The 22,146-nt window shown below is 29.0% G+C and overlaps 1 protein-coding gene across 4 annotated transcripts in view; it reads left to right on the top strand.

Annotated features, from left to right (window-relative positions):
• The first annotated feature begins 3,865 nt into the window (after positions 1-3,865).
• The window catches only part of LOC107447215 (UPAR/Ly6 domain-containing protein CG9338), a 32,232-nt gene continuing 13,951 nt past the window's right edge, over positions 3,866-22,146 (top strand). Inside the window, exons 1-2 of one of the 4 annotated variants that reach the window (XM_071183335.1) lie at positions 3,866-3,981; positions 10,499-10,701. In XM_071183335.1, coding sequence (XP_071039436.1) covers positions 10,629-10,701 — 73 coding nt within the window. In that variant the 5' untranslated portion in view covers positions 3,866-3,981; positions 10,499-10,628. Of the gene's footprint in view, positions 3,982-4,358; positions 4,453-7,056; positions 7,137-10,406; positions 10,702-22,146 lie in introns of those variants that run through there. The other 3 variants (XM_016062077.3, XM_043049118.2, XM_016062076.4) reach the window with 3 other exon arrangements.

Raw genomic sequence — 22,146 nt, forward strand, 5'->3', positions numbered from 1 at the left:
ACAATTCAAAGCAATTTTAAAGGGTGAATTTCGTAAGTAAATTGATTCTCGTAAAGAAAACATTTAAATGCAAACATAAAGTTTAGGTACTTCATTAAACCAGTTCAATTGTATCATCTATGATTTTTTTAGTAATTTTTGCTGGAGTTATTTTTCTTTTTATTTCTTTTAAGTTGTTAATAATTCATATTTTAGTTTTTATTTAGAAATGTTTTTACCATTTTCTTCTTCCCTGAATTTATTTGCTTGGATAGTAAGTTTTTATTTTTAGTGATTCTTTTGTTAGCATCACGTCATCTATACAAAGAGAAAGTTTGTTCCTTTCCCTCGAGAAAAGTTTTTTTTATTTTTTTATTTTTTTTTTTCCTTTCTAGTTAATGATTCATCGAACCTCTCTCTTTTATTTTCGTAAACTTGCTTTCTTCTTTTACTTTTTTTTTTACACGGGGGGGGTTCTAAAATTTCAACCGGGTTCGGGATTTTTTCTCTTTCAGTTCTATTATCACGTCCCTAAGAAAATAATTTGAATAAGGAGAGTAATCAAGATTTATTTTTTTCTTTTTTTTTACTTTGTGACATCATCAAACAAAGATAATATTAAACGACCATTGATTCATTTTAACTTAGTCCGTTTCCAAATTTGGAAATAACTTCATTCCAGTGACCGCGGAAGTATCTCAAAAGTTGGGGGGGGGGGCACTTCTGCCCTCCCTGTATATATGCAACATAAAAAGCTTCAATTAATCTTTTTATGTTAGTTCTTTTCTGAANAAGTTGCAAGTAAATAGAACTCATAAAATAAGTTCAAAATGTAGAGAAAACAAGGGAAAAATTACAGAGCAATAAAAAAAGGGGAAAAAAAGAAAAACAATAATAAAAATAACAAAAAACCGGGGGAAGGGAATGGATGAAAAATTTTAAAAAAATCCTGAAAATAAAAGATATAATCTTTTCATCAGCTCACACGATTATATCCTCTTTATAGATTTCATTTTATGCTAGACTCTGTTTTTTCTTTATATTTTATTTTCTGCTTTTTGTTTTTTCGTGATATTTTTACTTATTGTGTTCTATTTTATTTATTTGTTGTAATTTTTTCGTAAAATTTTTTTCCATGTTTTTTCTTTTTTTTTGTTATTTTTATTATTATTTTTCTTTTTCCCCCTTTTTATTGTTCTGTAATTTTTCCCTTGTTTTCTCTACATTTTGAACATATATATATGGTCCGAATTATCTGAACCTCACAAATAGGCAATCAAGAATTATTCGAACAAGCAATTTTAACTTCATGATACAAATTGTTTTAAAATCAAAATAAAGTTAATAAAAGAAATTGTTTACCAGTAAATTATTTATCTGTCTTTTTTTTCTGTTCACTGCGGAATCAAGAATCTTCCTCATTGGTCAGCAATAAGACCATATATTCTTACTACGTGAGTAAGGGATAATTTGGAAGCAGTTTTTACCAATATAATGTTAAAGCTGTCTTCAAGTAGAGACATTTTTTTAGAATTCAGACACCAAAAAATTTATTTATATTTTTTAATTGTAAATTTATACATATTTTTATAAAAAATATTTATATAAATTTAAGTACGCAAATATTGAGTGAAAAATTGTAATGTTAGAAAGGGCTGTGTGCCTTCATTTATAAAATGTGAGGGGGTTGCAGCCCTCCTGCTCCACCGATCCATTCTCAGTATTACTGATATACTCCCTATTTGATATGTATGTAAACGCCTCTTTGACGGGCATTCATGTCTAAAATTAAATTTAACGTTCAAATATTTATAAAAAATATTTTTTTTTTTTTTTTTTAAATATAGAGAAACGTTTGGTTCGGAGGAGAGGATTCTCTCCTCTAAAAATTGCAGTTAAAACTGCCAAATTCAATTCTTATAATCTATTCTTTTAATTTATATTTCGATTCTTTTTAATTAAAAGTTTTCTTCTGAAGTAAATGTAAGTGGAAATAAAATTTCTCTAATCGTCGATTACGACAAAAGTTAGAGAAAAATTAGTTTCAATTTATAAAAGAACTTTTATTAAATTTCTTAATTTTTCATACTTTTTAAAAGGTTTTTAAAAGACTACAACTCATAAATTAAATTTGGTTGGCGGTATACGCAGCTCCGTTTATTAAAAATATTAGTAAAAATTAATTGAGTTTATAAGATAAACAAATGGATGGTGTTTTATACACTAGGGTGCACTGCAAGCTCTTTACTGCCTGTACTTCAGGATCAGTATTTAAGGTGTCTTTTGAAGCCATTATTGATCCAGGATCAGTATTTAAGGTGTCTTTTGAAGATGTATTTTGAGATTCACTTGAGTAATATTTCTTGTATACATGCATTTGTTACCTGATTTATTATTTATTATAAGAATCGTCATCTGAAGACCTGTGATTTCAAGACGTAAGAATTGTCACTTATATATGTGATTGTAAGAATAATAAGAGAAAGTGACTTGAATAAAAACCTCGTCTAACGTCGTGTTCGCAAGTTTCATGAACACTATCTCGAAAAACAGGAACACTGTTTGTGAATACTTATTTCACATATTATATATCTTTTCCCCTTTTTTTTCTCGATTTTAATTAAAAATGACTAGATACTTTCAAAATGACAATTAGTAAAATTTTTTTAACAAATTTATAAAAGTTACCGCACAGCTAATCGAAAAGTATCCGGATTTTATAGCGACGACTAATTAAAAGCTAAATATATAACTGACTGAACCATGGTCACAGAGGTACAATGTTTTCAATTATGTGAATTAAAACAAACAAGAATGCTGGAGTGCCTGCAGAGGTAACAAGCCTGCAGAGCTAACTTACCATAGTGATATTTTTAGAAGAAAACATTTTTTTGAAATTTTAAATTTTTTGAAGGTGGGAGAATACTTTAATATTGGGTATAATTTAATATATACTTTTAAAAATATTTGTTTAGTGTGGTATAGTTTTCAAGCCAAATTTATTATGTTTTCTCCCAATGAAGTCCTAATGACACAGGTTCGCCTCCTAATGATATAGGTTTGAATCCCGGTAGTGACTGGTTGATACGAATTCCGCTCCTCGTTCAGATCGACCTCAGTGCTGACATAAAATAAACTCAGCGGTAGACGCATATTGGGTAAGGATCCACTTGGCGTCGACCTAACCGTGGAAGGTTTTCGTGGCTCGTACAGAACGTTGTTCTCACGCAAATATGAGTTAGTTCAATAAAAAAAATCCTTTACGAAGACTAGTTTGCCCCATTGCTTGATCCAGGAGTTCAATGTCTTCTGGGTTGGGGTCAAAATTACAAGGCTACGAAGTAGAACATTGATAGCCGTAATCTCAGAGTTGGGTCGGCTGTACAACGCTGGTTATAAAATAAAATAAAATGTAACTGATTTGTTATAAATTATTAAACTAACGTTTAAAATCATTTATTTAGTAGTTCAATGCAATGATTACAAAAATTGTTCATAATAAAATATCGCATCTATATTTTTCAAGAAAAAAGAATAACCCAATAAATTTATTCATTTAGCAATCAATCAAATCTTTTAGTTCAAGCCTTTAATTTTGAATAATATAATTAAACTTTGAAAAACTAAAATCGAAAATAAACTGATATTAGAAGACTATCATAAAAAACCGATGTATACGAATATTATAATATCAATTTCGGATTTTCCATAACAAATACAATAATCGACTGTTAATTGATTTGATTCTGATGACAGTCCAAGATATCTTCTTAATCTTCCTATTCCTATCTTATTTTAATCTCCCAATCTTTTGTTTACATTATGATTTGTTTGTCCATTATAAGAATAAAGACGGAACTAGCTGTAATGTCATAAAAAGGCAAAAGAAAAAAAATTGCCATTAAATATTAAATTTTTTTAAATATTTTATTTCAGAAGAAAATCTATGTTAAATATTTGCTTCTGAACTTTTTCTTCTATGGAATGAAATCTTCTTAGCAAGTAAGGCTTTCATTTTTTTTAAAAAAAATTTTGCAGTCGCCATGGAAGGATGCGGTAATGCAATAAATAAAAAAAAAAATACATAAAATGCGGGAAAATATTTCAAGTCATTTTTCATAAATTTTTAAAGCATTAAAATACAAAAAATTAACGTTATTCAGATCAAAATATTTGAGCAATATTAATTTTAGCAGTATTTGTACGGCAATCATTGTAAAAGTATTATTTACAAAGTTCAAACTCACACACTTTTCGTATCGGATATAGATTTTTCTTGTTTTTTTTTTATGTGGAAAATACTATTTGAACAAGAGGTGAAGTGTTTACGTAACGAGATTCAAATAAATATAGCTTCTTTTACTAATGACGCAATAGGAGTTGCTTTTACTTTTCAGTTCAGTGGATGTGCATTTGCATCTGCCATTTACTTGAAATATTTTCTGTTCAAAGACTTCGATTTCTTTTCCTACAGTAAGTGCTTTTTTAAGCTATAAATAAATGATCACTAATATTTTATTGTCTACATTTTATTACGTAACTTGTATAATTTTGATATCACTTGCACAAATGCTTTTGCTTTGTAAATTAGGTATAATTTGTTGAAGAATTTTCAAATTTTAAGTAAGAAAATCAGTTTGATAGACGCATAAAACTACATAACTTTTCTAATAATTGCTTCTCAGTTTAATCTAATAATCAAACTGAATTTGTTGTTGGATATATCATCTCAATGTGATTGATATTGATTATGATTCCTCAGGTTTAATTTTGATTTAATACCCTTCAGGTTTAATATCTTTTTTATAATTATTTTTGACTTGTAATTTGAAGAGCACTATTGAAGTTGAACTCGGTTATTATACTGAAATATAGAATTTAAAACGGAATACAAGTGTTTATTAAACATAAAGTATGAAGCCATGGGGGAGCTGCTATGGGGATAGAGCGTTCACCTTTGAATGAGGCGAAACGGGTTCGAATCCCCGGATGGCTGGTCGACGAGAATACCGTAATTCATAAGTTCGTAGTCATAAGTCGTAAAGTTCAAAGTTAGTGCCGCCACACACCCGACCACAGTGCTCACGTAAAATATCTTTAGAGGTAAACGGATCATGAGTTAGAGACTCTTGCCGTTAGGCTAAAAGTGGAGGATTTTCGAGGTTTTCCTCTCCGTGTAACGCAAATGCGGGTAAGTTTTATCAAAAAGTCATCCACCAAGTTAATTTTTTCAAATACTTGATTCAGGAATTATATATCTGGATTGGGTTCAAAATTACAAGGCTACAGTGATGAATATTTATAGTCTTAAACCTGAAAAATTGTGTCGGTTGTTCAACGACGGTTATAAAATAAACATAAAGTATGACGGAGAAAGAAGAACGTATTTTTCGGTTTTTTTGAAAGTAAGGAACAATCAGTGCATGCTTATGCGAATCTATAATTCTCGGTTCTCGACAAGCTCATTACTATTTTATCTAGCTGAAATAATCGGTTCTTCAACAAATTCAGATAGTGTTGGGTATGAAGCTGGTATATAGTCTTCTTTTTCTTTTCTTTCGCTACTTCCTTCCTTTTTTTTTTTTTTTTTTTATTTTTATTATCTTTGTGCAACGTTGATGATAACAATAGAGTTAAAATTCCTGACGTAGTAGGCCTAAGAGTGACTATAATTACATTATTTTAGCAATTCTTGAACTAATAAAATATTTTATAAATTGAGCGATAAAAACTATTATTAATATTTTTTAAATCAATTCGCTGTATATGAAAAATAAATTATGAACATTAGGAAAGTTTCAGCTGAGAACAAGACCTTGCATTAACAGTACTTTAGTGGATTTGTACAATTTTGTATTATTTTTTTTTTTTAAATACTTAAAATGATGATTATTAATGCATTATTAACGTTTTGTTATTACATTGAAACAGCGGAAGTATTTATTTCCTATAGAATGGATTTTTTTATAATAACTATTATTTGCAATAACTATTCTTTAATTACATTTTTTTAGCAAACACGATTTTATTAAAATTTTTAAAATCTGCCAACGGCACATTTTCATATCATCCGTTATTCTGCATTGTAAAAATTCTCTCTTTCCTGCATTCAATATTCAATTAAAACCTAGTTTTAAAAATAAAAAACTCTATATGAAATATGATCGAGATATACCTACATCTTCTAATAAGAATAAACAATGCAAAAAAAAATATCCTAATCCGACAATGATTAGATTTTTTTGTTATTTAACATGCGTTATAAACAAACAATTTTGTTTCAAATTTTTATTTTTTAAAACAAAACATTAGTTTAAATTTTTTCTCTAAATTTATCTTATTATCTTAACTTTTTTTTAAAAATCTGGATTGTGCTCAAGCCTGTAGAAGGATACAAGGAAAAAAAATTCTTTTTCACCAACTTTGAATCTTAAAAAGCCATGCAAAAGATTTCATGTTTTTTAGTCCTGTTATTGATTTTAAAGAATTTAATCTAAAATCTTTAATTGAACTTGTTTGCTATAATATTTTACCACATAATAAAACATGAAATTAAAATAGAAACAACTTAAAAGCAATGTGAAAATAGCTTAAATAAAGTCACGTAAACAAGTATACGATCGTTCCAGTACTACGAGTGTTCATCATGGAATAAGTATAATATTTTAATTTGCTGCTACTTTGTGGCGATCTGGAGCAACTTGAACCATATTATCTTATTTTCTGAACTTGATTACACGGTGGTTGTACCTGAAAGGAAACATGGTGCAGCTTGAACCATATTATCTTACTTTTTAAACTTGATTACACGGTGGTTGAACCTAAAGGGAAACATGGTGCAGCTTGAACCATATTATCTTACTTTTTAAACTTGATTACGCGGTGGTTGAACCGAAAAGGAAACATGGTGCAACTTGAACCATATTATCTTACTTTTTAAACTTGATTACGCGGTGGTTGAACCGAAAAGGAAACATGGTTTAATTTACCACTTCATTGAGGTTTCAGAAAAATGTTGCCATATTATAGTTCAACTTTGATCCGATTTCTGTGAGATTATACAATGAAGAATCCTCNAGTCCAGTGGATGTGCATTTACGCATCCGCCATTTACTTGAAATATTTGTTGTTCAAACACTTCTGTTTCTTTTCCTACAGTAAGTGCTTTTTTAAGCTTTAAATAAATGATCACTAATATTTTATTGCCTACATTTTATTACGTAACTTGTATAATTTTGATATCACTTGCACAAATGCTTTTGCTTCGTGAATTAGGTATAATTTGTTAAAGAATTTTCAAATTTTAAGTATGAAAATCAGTTTGATAGACGCATAACTTTTCTAATAATTGCTTCTCAGTTAAATCTAATAATCAAACTGAATTTGTTGCTGGATATATCATCTCAATGTGATTGACATTGATTATGATTCCTCAGGTTTAATTTGGATTTAATACCTTTCAGGTTTAATATTTTTTTTATAATTATTTTTGCCTTGTAATTTGAAGAGCACTATTAAAGTTGAACTCGGTTATTAGACTGAAATATAGAATTTAAAACGGAATACAAGTGTTTATTAAACATAAAGTATGGAGCTATGAGGGAGCTGCTTAGGGGATAGAGCGTTCATCTTTGAATGAGGCGAAACGAGTTCGAATCCCCTCGATGGCTGATCGATGAGAATACCGCACCCGACTCGCACCGACCACAGTGCTCACGTAAAATATCTTTAGTGGTAAACGGACCATGATTTAGAGACTCTTGCCGTCAGGTTAAAAGTGGAAGATTTTCAAGGTTTTCCTCTCCGTGTAATGTAAATGCGGGTTAGTTTCATCAAAAAGTCCTCCACTAAGTAAATTTCTTCCAATACTTGATCCAGGAATTATATTTCTGGGTTAGGTTCAAAATTACAAGGCTACAGTGGTGAATATTTATAGTCTTAAACCCGAAAAATTGGTTGAAAACCCGGTTGTTCAACGACGGTTATAAAATAAACATAAAGTATGACGGAGAAAGAAGAACGTATTTTTCGGTTTTTTTTGAAGGTAAAGAACAATCAATGCATGCTTATGCGAACCTACAATTCTCGGTTCTCGACAAGTTCATAACTACTTTATCTAGCTGAAGTTAATGCTAATCGGCTCTTCAACAAATTCAGATCGTGTTCGGTATGAAGCTGGTATATAGTCTTCTTTTTCTTTTCTTTTGCTACTTCCTTTCTTTTTTTTTTTTTTTAAATTCTTAGTATCCTTGTGCAACATTGATGATAACAATAGAGTTAAAATTCTTGTCGTAGTAGGGCTACGAGTGAGTATAAATTCATTATTTTAGCAGTTCTTGAACTAATAAAATATTTTATAAATTGGGCGATAAGAACTATTATTGATATTTTTTAAATCAATTTGATGTAGATGAAAAATGACTTAGAAACATTAGGAATGTTTCAGCTGAAAAGAAGAACTTGCATTAACAGTCCTTTTGTGGATTTATACAATTTTGTATATTTTTCTTTTTGAAAATACTTAAAATGATGATTATTAATGCATTATTAACGTTTTGTTATTACATTGAAACAGCGAAAGTATTTATTTCCTATAGACTGGAATTTTTTTTTTATAGTAACTATTCTTATTTGTCTTTAATAACTATTCTTTATAATAACTATTCTTATTTTTCTTTAATAACTATTCCTTATAATAACTATTCTTTTTTATAATAACTATTATTCGCAATAACTATTCCTTAAGTATATTTTTTTAGCAATCACGATTTAATTAAAATTTATAAAATCTGCCAATGTCACATTTTCATATCATCTGTTATTCTGGATTATAAAAATTCTCTCTTTCCTGCATTCAATGTTCAATTAAAACCTAATTTTAAAAATAAGAAACTCTATATAAAATATGATAGAGATATACCTACATCTTCTAATAAAAATAAACAATGCAAATAAAAAAAAATATCATAATCTAACAATAATTAGATTTTTTTGTTATTTAACATGCATTTTAAACAAACAATTTTTTTCAAATTTCATTTTTTCACAAAACATTAGTTTAAATTTTTTCTCTAAATTTATAAACTTTTTTTGAAAATCTGGATTGAGCTCAAACCTGTAAAAGGACATAAGGAAAAAAATTCCTTTTGCACCAACTTTGAATCTTAAAAAGCCAAGCAAGAGGTTTCATGTTTTTTAGTCCTGTTATTAATTTCAAAGAATTTAATCTAAAATATTTAATTGAACTTGTTTGCTATAACATTTTGCCATATAATAAAACATGAAATTAAAATAAAAACTACTTAAAAACAATGTGAAAATAGCTTAAATAAAGTCACAGAAACAAATATACGATCGTACCAGTACTATGAGTGTTAATCATGAAATAAGTATAATATTTTAATTTGCTGCAACTTTGTGGTGATCTGGTGCAATTTGAATCATATTATCTTATTTTTTAAACTTGATTACACGGTGGTTGAACCTAAAAGGAAACATGATGTAACTTGAACCATATTATCTTCTTTTTAAACTTGATTATGCGGTGGTTGAACCGAAAAGGAAACATGGTGCAACTTGAACCATATTATCTTACTTTTTAAACTTGATTACGCGGTGGTTGAACCGAAAAGGAAACATGGTTTAATTTACCACTTCATTGAGGTTTCAGAAAAATGTTGCCATATTATAGTTCAACTTTGATCCGATTTCTGTGAGATTATACAATGAAGAATCCTCTTTAGAGTCAAAGCACAGAATCAGTTTTTTTGAATTTTGTTTTCTATTCTTATAATTATCAAAAATCACTTACGTCATAGACAGATTTAGGATTTTTTGAATTGCTAAATTATAAATATAATTCTAAATATATTTATTCATTAATTAATTACTACTACTTATTTAATTATAAATATAATTAATTAGATACTTATGGAACAAAGCAATAAGCAGAAAAATGTAGTGATTTAGTTTTGGAGTTCAAAACATTTAAGAACTAGAACGCTTAAAAATTTTCTGGGTATCTTAGGTGAAAGGAATATATCTCAGTAATATTAAACTATATAAAAACAACATTTAATTTTAAGGAGTTAAACTAATAACAGTTTTAAATCTATCCAGCATTAAAATTTCTTTGAGATATAGATTTTCAATATTAAGTATTTTTATAGTTTTAATACTTAATTGTTGAAGAACATAAACGCATATCGGTGTTTACAGGCTAATATCACAGGCGATATTTTAAAAAGAGCGTACCTGATGCTTTGAAACTGGTGCAGCATCATATATTTATATCCAAGGTAAAAATGGAGCACTATCACCTGCTTAATTGCAAACATCAACTTTTAATCCTCGCCTCCATTTTTTATGAGACGCTGAACAATAAGTTATATTTATTCGGAAAGATCTTTTTGTATTGCCTGCCAGCCATACCCTTCATTTCAAAATAATATGACTCTCCAGATGTGGCGGCAGACATTTAGAAATGATGCTAATTTTGGCTCTTTTATTTTGGGCGTAGGTTGGGTTCACCTTCCCATTCACACTCGCCACCTCTGAAGATTTGTCAGTTTTAATATCCTCTTCAGTGCGTTTTTTTTCCTTCGTTCGGAATTTTGGAAAAATAAAGATAATTTGCCATAACTTTGGATATGCTAAAAGAAGGAAGTATTTTCTTTGCTTTGTGCTTGCTCATGACAGGATATTTGTGGGCTCCAATTTCAGGTAATTAAAAATCTTTGTGTACATATATGTTTTAAAAGTTATTGGTTTTGTCAACAACATATTTTAGAATTTTGTTTTTTTTTATTGTTTTTTTATTCTTTTATTTATTTATTTTTTTGTAAATCATGTTGACTATTGGTGGCTGAATGTAAAAGACCAAAGACGACGCAAACATTAGTTCTTTTTTATTGTTGATACAATTTTGGAGAAGGAAAAAAAAATAGAATTTCAGACAAGAAAATGTTACATCCACAGAGAAAGAGTTATTGACATTTATTTAAATATAATCTGCTTCTGATGGGTGAGCAAAAAGGTACTTTGCTAGACTCAGGTCTAAAATATTAAATATTTCATCTATGTTTCAGCGTAATTTAAAGCAATGCTTCAGAAAAAATTGTCTAAAAAAGTAGGTTTCCTTATATTTTTTTTGTGATGATCAAAAAGTAAGATAATAATACGTGTAGTACAGATACTCTTGATGGAATAGGGGGGGGGGCTAGTGTGGATAATTTTTATAAATTTGTAGAAGTAATTTACTAAGCATAATTTTTATCACATTTACTTCATAAATTTGAACGTTTTTCTTGATTTTAAATTGTACAAAAACTAATTTGATCATATTTTTCTTAATAATCTTTTTTTCTTTATGTAGTTTTTTTTTCACATTAGCCTAGTGTGAACAAAAGCAATAAAATTATACATTAAGTTATAAAAAAGTTGATAAAATCAAAACAAAACTCATTTTAATTTAAAAGTGCATTCTTCAAGCAATTTTTATTAGACTGGATGTAAGGCTTCTTAAATATTAATGTATCATTAAGAAATAAGTTTTTTTTCCGACCTGTATAAAAATACTTTTTAAAGCAGAACATCCGCATAAAAAATCAACAGTTAAAATTTATTTAATAGAAAATATTGTTAAAGTAATAACATTCAGCTTTCATTTTATTAAGTAATTTTAAAATCAATTTAAATTATAAATTGAGTGACAAGTCATACATTAATCACGGGAACGAACTTTTAAAAGAATATCGGGACAACAGCTGCAGCCAATATTTTGAATACTAATAGTGGTTACGATAATAATAATAATAATAATAGCAATAAACAAAGGTTAAAAAATTGATTTAACCTTAATTTTCCTCGGCACAAAATTTATAATATGTATTATAAATTTAGTATAATAAATATGTACAAATATATGAATGTATTATAATTAAATATGTACAAAATTTAGATAGGGTAAACCAACCAGCGAAAGAACACTACCCAGTGAAGGAACATTTCATATATATTGATTAAAAATAAGAATTTGAAGTTTTTCTTCAGATTGATTGGTAACAATAGCTTACTGCCAAACAATGGGAAGTCATTTAGCAATGTTTTGGACTACCTGGCCAAATAGACTTCTCTGGAAAAATTTTTGAATTTGTTATCTCAGCAACACCTTATTTGTTTGAGAAAATTATAAAGCGAGTGTTTGTATTTATATGTTTGAAGTGGAATTAATTGCATGTAATAGTTTTATTTTTCTCACTGTGAAATGGAGAATTCAAAATATAGTTATTGAAGTTACGTTTTATTTTTTTTTAATCATAGCATAATAAAGTATTGAGATAAGGGGTGTTTATTCACTGGATCACCAAACGATGAAAAACCAGAGAAGGAACAAGTGTTCCTTTACTGATTTTGTTTCTAAGTTAATGAAAATAAAAGATAAACTTCAATTCTCTTGTACCTTCAGTGATGTTCCGCATCAAAAGTATGTTAAAAATACGAAAAACAACTTCTAACCAATGAGGGAACAGGCATGTTCCTTTACTGGGCATAGATTTCCCAGCGAATGAACAGTATGTGTTAATACGTTGACACTTTAATTTTCAATTCATGATTACAAAAAAAAAATTTAACATTGTCCAAGTATTTATATGTTATAATTTCAAGAATAGGCTTGTTTTCAAATATTTGTATGGCTTATAAATTCACAAATAGCATTAAAAAATAACCAAAATTAAGTGTTTCTTTACTGGGTGTTCATTCGCTGGTAAGAGCTGTTCCTTCACTTGGTCTTCTTACTACTTGTTATTTGAACCTCCAAAACAATATTATGTAAGATCTCTACAATTTTTTTACATAATTTGCAATTAGTAACAAATATGTTGACACTGTCATTTAACTAAAATTACGAATTTTGAAATTAATATGATTTTTTAAAAGGCAAGCAAAGCTTAAGTGTACCTTCACTGGTTAGTTTACCTTACTCTAATTTAATAAATAAAAGTCAAAAATGTCGAAACAAATTGTGAATAAATTAATTACCTTACAAAATCAATTTAATTTTGTAAATAAATACCCTTATTAGTGATGTGTCACCCTCATTATCACAGATATTTCAATATGTATGTGCCCAAAATGCCTTCTCAACTATTTTTTCAACATTCGTAATAGTCCCATGAAGTCATTTGTTCGTTTTAATTTATAATTAGTTAATTAAATTTAATATAATAATGTGTGATAAGTATGATAATTTATAATGTATCTATTATTATTTTGAATAATGAATAAAAATTATCTTAAGTAGCTATAAAAAAAAGCAAGGATTTGCTATTCCATCAATCTTGTTTTATAATTTACAACAATACAACAACCAGGTGTGTTGTCACACTACTGCCACATAAAAATGTATAACAGTGTAGCGAATCTGTCAAATTTTTAGAGACATCAGATTAATATATTATCAGATTAATGTATTAACAAGTGTGACTTCGACAAAAAAATTGCATTTTTTTTTCTATTGTTGGGTGTTATACACACTTTATAGAGCAGGGATTTCCAACTTACACGAGGCCGGGGGCCACAATTAAAAACACCAGTCAAACGGCGGACAGCAACTTCGTCAACATTTTACATAGGACTTTTTTTATGCTTGAAGGAACATTAAATATTACTGTCAGATTTTTCTGAAGTTGTTAGAAGCAAAAGTATTGAATTACAAATAATAATAAATATTTTCTTGGATGCAAAACCTGAGAAATAAATTTTTTTTGCACCGTTGGTGTGTTAAATTTCACAGAAACGAAGAAATTACTTTTTTTAACAAAAGAAAAGTATTTTAAACCCGTATAGATTTTTTACGAAAATTGTCCACAAAAAATTAAAAAAAATGACAACTAATATATATTTAGCTCGTGAGCCACAAAAAAAAAAGGCTTCGTGGGCTGTTAGATGGGAACAGATGGGGTTATAGAGGTTAGATGGGAACAGACGGGGTTAGATGGGGTTATAGAGGATTTCAATGTAACTGTAGAGAATCTTCTTGAATTTAAAACAACTATAATTATGTTCATTAAAAATGTGTCATAAAAATATACGTCAAAAGCAATTTTTTTTTGTCGTATGTCTGTTTGGGCAGTGGGGGTGCGATTGTTCCTGCTTTTCAGCGTCGTCATCTATGGCCAGGAATTCGACTTCTGCCACGCCATTCACACAACCACAACCCGTTTATACGACGGGTCACATTCGCACACAAAGGAGAAAGGGCATAGAACACTCAGAGGGAGGAAGAAACATCCATGTCTTGACCGGGATTTGAACCCAGGACCTTTCTGAAGCAAGGACAGTTTCCTGCCCCCTACAGAGGCCGGTCGGCAGCAATTTTTTTTTAAATTTTAAAGCAAACCCTTAAGTTTATCCAAAAATTCAATTATTTGAAGTGTGCGTTATGGATACCCAACACAATCTGAAAAGAAAAACAAAATCATATATGTCTCCCTCTTTATGAGAACTGCTTTTTTTAATATTCTTATATTAACTGTTTATTTATATGAACTGCTTAAATATAAATTAAATACAATTTACATTTCCTTAAAAATGCATACTAATGAAATTTTTTGATGACATTACCCAACTCTCTCATAAGAGTTTTTATGACATAAGAGTTTTTTTAAGAGTGTATGTGAGTTTTTAAGATATGTGTGTGAGTTTTTTATTTGTGTATGTGAGTTTTTAAGATATATATTTTTAATTTTTGCTTTCCCAGCTAAAAATAAAATGCAGAAAATTTATATATATACAAAAAAAAAGAAGAAAAAAAAGAAAGAAACTTGCAGTTTTGAGACTGTGGATATTCGGTCGATTCCGTCACAGAATATTTGAGATTGGTACTAATACAAAATTACTGCAGTCAACAAACTTTAGTAATTCTGCAGTTCTTCTAACTCAAAAATGTTTGTGTATGTCACGTGTATGTTAAGAATTCGTATAAAAATTTAAGAAAGTAATAATCAGAAATTAATATACAATCAAGAAAAAACAGAACAAACAAAAACATTATAAAAAGTTGAGAATTTATTAAAGAGGAAAACAAGGTTGAAGACATCAAAATCTGTTTGATTGCCAAAAGAGTCTCTCTCTCTCACTTTTATAACAATATAAAATAACTGTAGTTTTTTCTGCAAATACATCAGATAATATATTCCTTTAAATTTATTCCAGTGTTCATCTTTTTTATATTTATGATTTCAAAGTGACTTCACGTAAGCTACAGTAATTTAGTCGACAATAGCTTAACAATTTTTTGAAATAAAATACTATTGAGAAATTGCTTCACATTAGCTGCAGAAGTATTTCTAAACATTTTTAGAGTTAAGATTGCGCTTCAAAAAGTCTACTGTTTACTGTAGAATAACTTCAAAAATACTTCAATTTTGTAGAAAAACTGCAATTTATATTTAGCTGGGTTTTATTTAATAAAAATATTAATTTTGAACTTATATCATACAAAAATATTACAAAAAGCGTACTAACCAACATATTTAGTAATACTCTATCGAAGAATGCGTGACCAATTCGTTGAAAATAAAAAGATCGATAAACTTATAAATAAATTCATAACCGTTAGCAAAAAAATTTCTTTTTAAGGAAAGAAGTGGGGATCTAAAATCAATATGAATCTAATCAAAGCTAGACACTTACTTACACGAAATAGTCAAGCAAACATATACTCAAAATAAAATAAATAAATACTGTTCTTAAATAAAAATTCGAAACATAGAGTTAAAATTATAAAACTGATTTCCTAAAAACAATTTTATGCAAAAAAAAAAAAAGGAAATAAGTTATTATAGGCCAAAAATTTTTTTTTTTGAATTGTAAAACAAACATTATTGAACCACGTTAAAATATGTATTTTTTAAAAGACAAAGTTTTGAAACAAATTGATGGAACAATGCTCATGAAATGAAAATTTTAAAAATCTAATTGTTTTAAATTCGTATTTTTAAACAGTGATTTCTCTTTGCTTGCATGATTTTTTTTAGAAAATTTTGTTACAATTCTTGTAAGTTGAGAAATCAAATTTTAATTCAACAAGATTATAATTGTGCCTCGACTAAAAAAAGAATTTAAAAAAAAAAAACTATAGTTGATAATTGGAAAGACTATTTTAGTGTTTACATATTATGTTTCTGATGTAAAAAAAAAAAAACTTATAATAATAGGCTATAATTATTATGTCCATGAGGTATTTGAACGAAGCATAAAAAAATGGGTAAAACCTTTTTTAAATGCTCCATCTTGCGCTTGTCGACTCTGCCAAAGAAAGGAGGGAGGGGAGAGGGAGGTGATTTATCATGGCTTCTTTTCTCAACAGTTTAAAATGTCTAAAGTGCGTGCAAGTAAAGAAAAAAAAATTTTTTTTTGATTATTTTTAAATTAATCGCTTTGAAGAAAGAAGATTATGGTGATACTTAAAGAAAGCGTGAAAATGCTTCAGAAAAATAATTTATGGCCGCTATTAATCTCTCTTTTTAAGACCTTGTTCGTTTTATTCGGTGAAATCAAGAAATTCACTAAGAAAAGTTAGGATAAATTGAGCGTTAATATTTTCCGAATAGGATAGTCGAAACTTTCCAATGCAGGAGCGGTATCGGACTTACCATGAAATTATATTTCATTTTGGCATTTTTTTTTGTTACGTGAACTAAACTTTTAAATTATAAGCTAAAATAGAGGTCAGGGATTTATCTATTACTATGTAGAAAATTGAAGCGTTATCAATGTGAAAAAGGGGGTATGTTACAAATCTGCACTTTTGAAAGAAAAAAACAAAAAAAACTACGTCAATTGTAGAAAGATTGTTTTAATTGCTTCCAAATTATTGGATTCCCATCTTTAGGCAGTCTAGAAAATTACTCTGTATTTGATATCAAGAAATGGGTATAGCTGTTCGAACTGTTCAGGTCATCAAATTTTTTTGCTGTTGATGGGTACACGTCCATCTAGAATAAGCTGTAAGAATTGGGAGCTGAGAAACACCCTTTTCAGTTGTCGCCAAAGAGAATGAGTGGGATACTAAATCATTGATGCACAGCCTAATAACCACTTTTTCAGGTACGTCATGGCTAAATGAAAAATCACGGTGGCTGTATGAAAAGTCACGTGTCCTTTTCATACAGTCACCATATCCTGTTCAGTCAGTATTTTTGTTTCAGTTGCATTGATATGTTGGTTACTGCTGGAAAACTGTTGAGCTGCATCGATTTATTCTTCCGATTTTTCAGTGGCGTTTAAATACGCCGTGTGAGTGCTTGTGTGAGAATATTAAGCTCTTGTAGTTAAGCGTTAAATTATAATATCAAAGTTAATAGGCCTCACTCGTCACAATTACGAAAACATAATGTTGAAAAGCCTCATTCTAGGACTGATTACAATAATTATCACAGTAATCGATACTCCATGATGCAATGTTGCTATAGTTATACACAGTCATTGTAGGAATGGGGCATGGGATACACATATCCTTTTTCAAAAATAAACAGAAACTACTGGGCGAAGTTACTAAAGATGCAGCCATGATGCGTGTCCCGTTACAACTCTGAACATTGCGTTTACATGTACTGATTCCAAAACCAAAACTTATTCTTATAAAAATGTTACGTACCCCCTTTTAACATTGCTTCAATTATAACTGGATTTGAAAAAAACAAGAGATAACTGTAAGAAAAGTGTTAAATACAATTTATAATTTTGACCATTATAACATTTACTGTAAAACTCTTCGTAAAACTATATTTTTTAAAGTAATTAATTTGAGTTTAACTGACTATTGAAATAAATGTATAAAAAATTAACGCAAAAAATACATAACCACTTATAAAAAGGGAAATTGGAGCATTTTTTTTTCTTAAAAAAAAATCACAGTAATGAAAATAAATCCTAATATATTTTTCAATGATAATTCATTAGACAAGACAAATCTTGAAAAATAATGACATCAATTATAAATCTGAATGGAATTTTTCAATAGTTATCTACTATTAGTCGTTCAAAGAACATTTAATTTCATGACATTATGTAAACAAATTCAAATCCGTAAAATAAAATTTCACTACAAACAGAAGTAGAGAAGTTTCAGAAATACTATTTAGTTCTCGTTATAATAATCAACAAAAGTAAAGCAAAACAATTATTGCATCGAAAATGTTGAAAAGATTAAAAAATGTCTGAAACAATATGTAAACAAGTTTTACTCATTACAATACAGGCACAAGCGAAATTCGTCAAAATGGAAACTTGGGAATTTTACTTTGTTTAAGTAATTGTTTTAATCCCAATGCGTTTATATTTTTTTGAAATTTATCCGAGGTTCTAATTTTGAGAAGCACAGTATATCTTGATAACATTTTAAGGAATAAGTATTATTTTTCGTTGAAAAATTCCTCACTAAATGATTAATGAAGAAATTGTTTTTCAAGGTATTGTCATTGCGATAGGAAGTTGCTGTTTTGTCATTTCCTTTAGTGTAACTAAATTCTTAAAATTATAGAGGAATTGGGCAAGGAGGAAGTAAGAACTACAAGCAATTGCAAATAACTTTGTCACCACACTGTGAAATGAAACACTTTTTATTTATTCAAGGTTGCCATTAATTGTTTTGCAATAAAATTCAATTTGAAGCTCTGGAAACATAATTTCCATCTAAATCAGGAAATAGGGACAATATTTTCTTGATGTTAATGACTTCTCGATTCCTTCAGATGTAAGAATAGCTTCATAATAGTAAACCTTTTAATTTAAGCTAAAAAAATGCGCATCTATCTCACATTTTATTGAAAGACTTCGAAGATAAATTGTTTCTTCTCTTCACTAAAGGACATTTTATCGAGTATTTAATTTGATTTTACTAGCGTTAATAAAAACAAATCATAACCAATCAAAAAGTAATCAAAACTGTTTTAAAATAGAATTTCCATGTGATTGGTGTGATTTTCAACTAAAATTGAAATATTTGAGTCTTATAGCAACAATTTAAAACTCATTTTATGTGCTTCAAATTTAAATAAAATTTAATAGATGAATTTTCAAAAGATATAAAGTTACGTTAGAAATTTAAGAATTCATTTTAATTTTCACAAAGAGAAGATTAACTCTAGTCAAAGCATTCTTTTAGTAGACTACAGACTAACAGACTTTTGTCGAGTCCACAAAAAGAATTCGAGTTGTTAACGACGAAGCTCGACGAAGAAAAAAATTTAAAAGTTTTTTCCTTTAGCCGCGTTATTTTTTCCTGAAATAAATAAAGGTAATATGAAAAAAAGCTTGTTCTTAAATCATTATCTATGAGCCAAATTTAAATTATAAGTTACCGAGTAACACTGATTTAAGTTTAGTTATCTTGTACTAAATATTTAGTATATTGAACAATTTTTTTTATATATAAGAAAACCAAGTAACTTATTTTTAGAAAACCTTTTAAGTTGGGAATATTTTGAAATACTTCCAAGAATTACTCATAAATGATTGAAGTGCGAAGAATCGGATAACAGCTTTCGGGAAAAAGCGTTGAAAGCCATGAGAAAAGTATCTTCTCACTAAGAGATGAAAAATTACCATCAAACAGTGTTTTAAAAGGCAAAATTCTTTTTACAAGTTGAACACATTCTTTTTAACAAACAAATTTTTTTTGAGTGTCAACCAGTTCGAAAAAAAAAAAAAAAATACTGGAACTTCATCATCGATATTTAAAATGGATAAAATTAACATTTGCTTTCAATTTTAACAAACAGTTAGAGTAAAAGATTTTAAAATAAATAAATTTAAAAAAAAAATAAAAAGTGTTCAAAACTTTCTATTATAGTGCTTTATTAAGGCTAACTTATTATTGCGAACAAATCATAGCTAAAACCCTTCGTCAAAAATGTAGGGAGAGAGAGATGGAAATCAGAGAGGGAAATCGTAGATGCCTGCTAATATATTTAGTTGTATGCTAGTAAGACAAATGGGGCGCGCTTCTTCATGTTTTCCAGTGGCGCCATCTATGTTCTAAAGTGCGACTTCAGCTCCACACACGTCACAGTCCGTTTATAGGCATAGCCACCATGACTTTCGGTGGCTATGCTATAGGGCGGACCCATTCATCCACAGATAGTAATTTTGACCTGAACCTGGGAACGACCAGTACCCCAGAGGTATGATTTGTTATGGGAACATGTAGGTCTTTGTGACCCCGATAGGTTTTACGTGCACCAGCCACCATTTACTACACGGGGGAGTCTCCAGCCGCGGGGATCGAATTCACAACCTCTTGGACGTGGCCCCAATGTCCAATATCCTGGCCATTGGTCGTTTTAAAAATGATATTCGATCATGAATATACGGAGTTAGTTTTTGATCACACATTTTTCAGTCACGAGGTCGGTTCCTATCTTTATAATTTTTATTGATAAACTAGACGAGCTGTCCTCTACTTTTTAAATAATACAAACCAATAATTTCATTTTGATACTAGTAATTATATGAGTAAATTGGGGAATTTAGCCCAAAATTGACAGCAATGTTAAACAACACGTTTTAACCAAAATAAAAGTCGCAAATTTAGACCATCCATGTGTATTTTCTAAGACAAATAGAAAAACTAAAAAAGCTTTATTTCGATATTTTGTAACTATCGGGGTAATGGGATGCCTGTAAGTGACGTAGTGTGGGTATCTCGATCCTGATTAGTTGTTGAAACGTGGTATTTGTTTATGTTATCAACTTCTCTTTCTATTCTATTTCGAGTATGCCAGGCCCGCCAAACATCAATTCTCTTTAGAAGACGCCATACCCATATTAAAAACCCGAATTGGCAAAATCAGTTGTAATTGGGCTGTCGCTTTGAGGGAGGAGTGAATTAGTACAGTGACATAGGATAGAGGGTCAGTTACCCTATGTCAGAGTGCCTGTATTGAAAAGAGTGATGACAATAACCAAGAGCCCATGCGCTGCCGTCATATTTTTGTCCAAGGGGGTTGCCAGATGATACACCGAAATTGGCGCCACTCGCTCATTTGGTGTTATTCTGAAGGTTCTGTTATTCTAAGAGTATATACTAAAGTATTAATAATATAAACTTTAAGACTGGAAAGCTCATGATATTACGGATTTTTTAAGAAACACTGTAAGAAAAATTAGCATCTCACATTGTTAAGAAATAAACGTCAATAAAAAAAGACTTATGAAAAGACTTAAGCTTTAAATAAATGCCTTAAATAAAATACGAAAATTAATAATGATTATGTTATTCATTTCAGAAATAATAATCAATAAAACAAATAACATAATTTATTATTATTTATTACTTTTTCAGGAAAAAATTATCGCATATTCACTTAAAATAATATGGCTTATTTCAACAAATTGTAAACAAAAATTTCGATAATTAGTTGAAATTTAAAACAAACTTGTATTTAATCAAGTTGGTAACGAAAAGTAAGCAAATGCTACTTGACGAACATTGTAACGCGCCAACATTTTAAAGTAATATCGCCAAACTCTGCACTTCTGAAGTTTTGATAAAAAGATGCTCAAATCTTAAAATTTACAAATAATTTAGATCGAAATTATGTTTATTAAAAGTAAATACATTTATTCTTATGTAATCATTAGTTATTTCATCACCTTGTTCTCTTCACAATGAGATAAACAAAACTTTATATGCACGCAAGTAAGTAATTATAATAATGAAAAGCTTTGCTGCTTCCTCCATTAGGCGTGGTTAATGTATAGTGGAATTATGAATGTTCATTTTGGCCAATATTGAATGAATAAAAACAATAACGTTTCCAGGAAATGATGTACAAATCGTTGAATGTAAATTTAGATTTTATTAAGCATAATTTTGTAAATTATGAAATGGCCATTTCTTCAAAAAATAAGAAATCCCTTAAAGGGATGAAATAAGAATACTCTCTATTGAGAGATCATAAAGCCAGAACATTTCTGACCGTTAGAAAATTAAGACTGGGAGGCCCAAAGGCCCCCAGCCTCCACCAATTTGAAATTAAAAGTGAATATATTTATTCTCAACGGACAGAGAAAGAGTATGGGTAGGAGATCCAAAATTTGGCGATTTATCATAATATATCATAGCCAAAAACAAAGCCAACTAGCATATCCACATGGGTT

The sequence above is a fragment of the Parasteatoda tepidariorum genome, chromosome 7, assembly GCF_043381705.1.
Source record: "Parasteatoda tepidariorum isolate YZ-2023 chromosome 7, CAS_Ptep_4.0, whole genome shotgun sequence".
Classification (NCBI taxonomy): Eukaryota; Metazoa; Arthropoda; class Arachnida; order Araneae; family Theridiidae; genus Parasteatoda; species Parasteatoda tepidariorum.